General features: G+C 34.0%; 1 protein-coding gene across 2 annotated transcripts; it reads right to left on the reverse strand.

Moving 5' to 3' along the window:
* On the reverse strand, positions 1–4,416 carry LOC114719264 (50S ribosomal protein L1, chloroplastic). 2 transcript variants are annotated; one of them, XM_028904736.1, is made up of 8 exons: positions 3,988–4,416; positions 3,834–3,893; positions 2,903–3,082; positions 2,745–2,799; positions 1,476–1,603; positions 860–943; positions 642–767; positions 1–548 (listed from the first exon to the last, which is right to left on the reverse strand). In XM_028904736.1, exons 1-8 carry the CDS (start codon positions 4,339–4,341, stop codon positions 426–428), a joined length of 1,110 nt encoding a protein of 369 aa, XP_028760569.1. In that variant the 5' UTR covers positions 4,342–4,416; the 3' UTR covers positions 1–425. The 2 variants fall into 2 exon arrangements, with proteins under 2 accessions (XP_028760569.1, XP_028760570.1); XM_028904737.1 differs by lacking the exon at positions 3,834–3,893 and having other exon boundaries at positions 3,988–4,412.
* Between the last annotated feature and the right edge of the window lie 1,510 nt (positions 4,417–5,926).

Here is a 5,926-nt window from a genome sequence, read left to right on the forward strand (position 1 = left end):
ATTCTGGGAGCCTGGTAACACTGGAATACAAAATGGTAAAGAAAAGGATACAAGTTTAACTTCCTACACCAATTGTGACGAGTGCAGCGAAAAAGCTGAAGAAAATGGTCAAAACCTATACATAGATTCAAAGATTAATAACTTGATGATGGCATAACAAAGAATATTCACTAAATTAGCGGTGAAGTAAATACAAGATTATCCTCCCCTGGGGTCAGAAATTATCCCGCGTGCATACTTTTGGGGCCGGATTCCAACATAGGTATGACCACCAAAGGATCTCCATGTTCGTCCCTGGGCTCTATGTCACTTCTTGCCATCTTTTGACTGATCAGGTATTTGGTGCAAGATCAGAGGCCCTAACCCAGGGAGCTTATTAAAACGAAGCAAAACGAGCATTTACAGGTGTACTCCTACTTCAGATATTAGATGGAAGCTTCCAGCATCTGTCTGATGTTTAACCTGATAGAAGGTCCCATTGCTGATATGTGTGCACTTCTCCAGTAGACACCTCTAACACCAGAGGGTCTGTTTGCTTCTACTGATTTCTGTTTAAGAAAATTATGACAATCAATCAAATTCAAAACCCCGTTTGTGAGTAAATGCATAAACACAAGCAACTCTGGTTGGTTAGAACATACTATTGCAGCAATTAAGTTTACAAGAAGTTCCTCCTCCGAAAAGTCGGCTTTTCCAAAAGGCAAATGCACAATTCCAGTTTTATCTGCTCTGTATATAATCTTTTCTTGCTTGAATTTTGCTATAGCCTGAAAAAGAAAAAATTCAAGGCACTCTGATTCAGTAAATGCTTTTGAAAATAAAAGAGTTGCTTCATGTCACAAGCTTTTGGATAATATACCTGAGGAATATTGGCTGTTACAGTCCCAGCTTTTGGATTAGGCATCAGGTCCCTTGGCCCCAGAATTTCACTTAGACTAGCAATCTGATATAGGGATCATTGAAAATTATAAGAGTTTCCAGAAAAATAAATAATCCACCTCTAAATGAAGTCTACAGAATTACCAAAAGTTCAATCTAGGGAGAGATGTTATGTATGTAATAAAAATGACTTACATCACATCACAAAATTAACCTTAACCCCACACTAAGGTTTATTACAACATAATGAGCAGCAGATAAGCATCTTATCAAAGCTTTTTGTATTGAAAACAATAATCAATTGGGTTGCATCTCATATCATGTTGTTTACAATATTTACGTCATTGGAAAACAGGTGGGCAATAAAGAACCTAGCAGGCTTTACATTAACAACCAGAAGAATGATCAACTGAACAGGTGGATTTCAGCTCACATCAGGAGCCTATTTTGTAAATAATTTTGCCAGGACCAACCATTGAGATTACTTACTGAAAATTCAAGGCAGCATTATTCAATGCGTTCTTTGAAGTATATTCATAATAATAATGAAAAAAAAAAAGAGAGAGAGGAAGTTTAGCATTGGGAAGAGAAGGCACCTTAGGCATCATATCAGGAGAAGCAATCAATTTATCAAATTCCATATATCCTCCTTTTATCTGTTCTATCAGGTCCTCTCCACCCACCAAATCTGCTCCCGCATTTTTTGCTTCATCAAACTGTTCCCCTAGATAAGTTATGAATTATGAGTGGCAATAAGGCTGGTTGGAAATATTAAGAGTATGCCATGATTCGTGATATGATCAGTCTTTTCCTTTTTCATTTTTATTGGAAGGCTAAAACAGAAAACCCTGGCCTCATTAACAAGTCACTAGAATTGATGCTCACTCAACCCATTATACCATAATACCACATATGTTAGATGGGCAGCATCCAGATCATTATTTCCAAGTCAATTACTCAAAAAATGTTTATTTTGAGAAATCTTTAGAAGCATTAAAATAAACACGTCACAAATATTCCCTGAGGGGGAAAAAGGAAAATTACACCCACACGCACGCATAATCCCAGGAAACCAAGTATGGGAGAGGTCTTTGTAGAATGTAATTATAAAATGATGGCACTGTTTGCGTAAGGTAACATAAGACTCAGGGAGTTAAGTGTTTTTTTAACATTAATTATGTGAGTTGGTAAAAAGGCTTCATCCCAAACGACAGAAAACTATCCCATTATAATGTGAAGTTCAAACTGAAAAACACTAACAAAGTTACAATTAAGAGGAATGGATTAGGAAAAAGCAACTACAGTGCTACAATTATTTATTGAGCAAAGATTATTTACAAATTAACATTTCTCCCAGAGGACAAATAGATGCATGGAAACCCTCCAAAGCAAGTAAATAAGCATAGGCTTAAACAGGTGACCCATCGTTCACAAAGGACTATATCTGGATGGCTGAAAGTGGGAAGAGCTTCCCAGAATAAAGAAACAGGCGACCCATCATCCACAAGGAATAATTGCATCATGCCAGCCATTTGTTAATAAGGAATCTTCATATTTAAAAAGAAATCATAGGATTGTATGAAAAGGGGCCTGTCCTTTGCCCTTGGAACACGAATGGTTACAAGATAGAAATATAGATGCAAGCAGCAAGTCAGTAACTTCTATCTGACTACTGTTTTTGAGAATTCCCTAATATCCAGGATAGTATGAACTTTAAGCACGTCATGACACACAAGATTTTATACATGCTCATTTATATTTTTCTTCTTTTGGAAAGAGTATATAAGAAGGCAAAATGTCCACCGCTTAATAAAGTAAACTGGAATTAATCAGAGGAAAGAATGACACTTGTGAAGCATGAGTACCTTGAGTAAGAACAGCCACTTTGAGAGGCATTCCAATTCCCTTGGGTAAGCTTACCTGTTACGATTTGATGAAAGAGGAAAAATTTATGTGTTACTGTTATATTTATAAGAACTTCACAATTTAGATACTAAAATCAAGCAAAGAGCAGAAAACTCACCGTTGCTCTTATTTGTTGGTCATTATATTTAGGGTCAATGTTGAGACGAAAATGGGCTTGTACTGTTCCTACAAATTTTGTATTTGCTGTTTGTTTTAGTAAAGATATTGCCGTCTTTAAATCATACTCCTTTATACTCTCCCTCAGTCCATGAACCTCTAACAACCTCTTATATCTCACCTGGTGAGACAACAAAAAAACATTTAGCCTTGAAGGGAAAACACAGCAAATACAAAAAAATTCAAAGAAACAACAATCACCTGAGCTTAAAAGAGAACAAAAACGACTTTTAGATAATTTTGGCAACAAGCCGAAACTCTTGGAAGTATGCAAGAGTCGAAAAATGAAAATCAATATAAAATATTGCATGGACTGTGAGATATACATAAGAACAACCAAAAAGTCTAGAAGTGCATATTACCCCTCCAAGTTGACAAGTGAATATATTATAGTCACCACTTGCGTAAGACCGATGTAGATAAATCTTAAAGCTTAATTAACAAGACAAAAAGAACATGAAAATAAACAACTCCCCCATGATTCATTGAGAATAATATACAAGTCAAGCGCAAACGTATGGCATTCTATAAGACTAATCCAAAACTCTGGGTAAAAATCAATGAAATTGAAAGTAGGAATTTATAAAGGAGGCACCGCAAGACCCTGTACTACTTCTCTTTCGGCAAATGACAATTGACAGCACTAAGGTTAAAGCCTAAGACCTACAAAACCAGCCATTCCCTTCAACACTAAACTGCACCTAATAGCTTTCTGAATGTGTAATGACGATGCTTTGCATATTCATCTCAATTACATGATAGCAAGTTTGAAAGCCAACTACGAAACAATAATTATAATTTGCCAAAAAAGAGAATACACATGAATAAGCGAAATTAGGGTCCAAATATTATAGAAGAAAGCGAAGGCATACTCTTAGTTTATAAAGAGGCAATACGCTCTGAAACTTATTTCCCTCAGTTAAAAAGTATACCTATACAAGCAAAATCCAATAATCAAATTCATTGCATAACCCCATTATTCATAGAAAATCAAGACAATTAAAAAAAAACAAAATTTACGCATACCCTCTCCGTTTTGAGAGGCAATGCAGCCTTCACTTTCTTAGGCTTGGGTTTAGTAACAGTATTCGCGGCGGACCCATCATCCCTCTGTTCCACACTCTCAGCAACCTCGGCCTTCGTCGCCAAAGAAGCCACAACGACACGGGAAGCCCTAGAATTAGCTTCCTTCTGCAATTTTACGTCGATCCATCTGCCAGAGATTCTCGCTCTGGACTTTAAACGCAATGGGAAAAGAGAGAAATTACTAGACAAGGGTTTGGGATTGAAGGAGGACAACGAGGGAGTGAGGTCTTGAGGATGTACAGAGGAAGTGGGAGGAGTGAGCATGAGAGATGGATGTGTGGCGCAAGTAGCCATGGCGATAATGGAGGAGCTTCTGGAAGCAAAGCTTTGGCTAGCAATCTATATATGAGAATGAGAGAGATAAGAAGCGGTTTCTTGTTTCTGTGGTCCATTGCTGAGCTGATCATTTATTTTTAGTAAATTTTAGAAAATAAGAAGGCTGAAAAAATATTGCCACAAATAATTAAAATTACATCAAAACCTATTTTATTTTATGGAGTAAAAATAATTTATGCATAAGTCTAAATATATCCACAAGAAATGAGACGACAAATCTAAATCACAAGCGACTTGTAAAACAATTTTTTTTTTTTGTTTCTTCTTATGCATGTTTTTTATTATTTTCAAAATTCTTATTTAAAACCATTTTTTTATTTTTATGTGTTTATTCTTTTATATATATATATATATATATATATATTCAAACACTATCAAAACCGGGTGATTCTCTCAAACTATTAAATTGAGGACTCGAATTAGACTTTATATTAAAGACTATGAGTGTGTTTGGATGAAACCAAACCGTGGTTTGAAAAAGTAATTCTGGAGAATAGATTCTGGGGAGAATAGATTCTGTGAAGAATAGATTTTGTAAAAAAGTGATTCTGAGAAGTGAGAGTGTTTAGATAGTTGTTATCAGAAGCACTTTTTATATATACAAATTACTAAAAAAAAGACATAAGTTAATATGATATTTTAATTTAAAGGAATAAAATTGTTAATAAAATATTTTTTACCAACATAATTAATAATACATAAGATAATATAATTAATAAATAATTAATGTGTATATATATTTATAAAATATAAGATTAAATATGTTTATCAAAAAATATGTTTATAAAAAAAATAACAAGATACATATCATATAAGCTCTCACACTCTCTCTTTTTTCTCCAAAAGCAAAAAAATTTTGCTTTTTTCCAAAACCATGGTTTTGGAGTCAGAACCATGGTTTTGACCTAAAACCATGGTTTTGGTTTTTAGAGGGGGTGTTTGGGTGATTGACACCCCAAACCATGGTTTGGGTCCCCAAACCATGGTTTGGGGTGTCACCCAAACACACCCTATTATATATGTAAGAAGCTCAACTGTCTCTTATCTTTGATTTTAATCTATCACTTTTATATAAGCGCTAAAGTTCTAGGCATTGAATTGTAATGAGTGAAAATGTAAAAATTAAGTTAAAATCAAGTAAAAACTATATGGATTAGGTTATACACCAAAATATAAGAATTGAGTTAAAACTACGAGGATAAAAAAAATTACTTTTTTCCTTTTATTAATAAATAAAACAGTTTAAGGTATTTAAATATCTTGAAAATATCTACAAATAGTTACCCAGTACCTCAAATTTTTTTAGTCTTATGTGTCTTGAAAGTTTATTTTCATAATAAATATATCTTAATAGTTATCCATTGTTAAATTTTTTAAGTATTCCTTCATAGATACTTTCAAAATATTCACAAACCTTAGCCCATAAATAAACTACTTTTAATTTCAGTGAATTAGGTGAGAGTAATTTATAATAAAAAGGAGGAGAATATATATTAACATAATTTAAGCTTCTTGGCTCTTTGCCATGTTCTTATCATCAAAC

This window comes from Neltuma alba, unplaced genomic scaffold (genome assembly GCF_004799145.2).
Source record: "Neltuma alba isolate B1F8T4 unplaced genomic scaffold, ASM479914v2 tig00011900_pilon, whole genome shotgun sequence".
NCBI lineage: Eukaryota > Viridiplantae > Streptophyta > Magnoliopsida > Fabales > Fabaceae > Neltuma > Neltuma alba.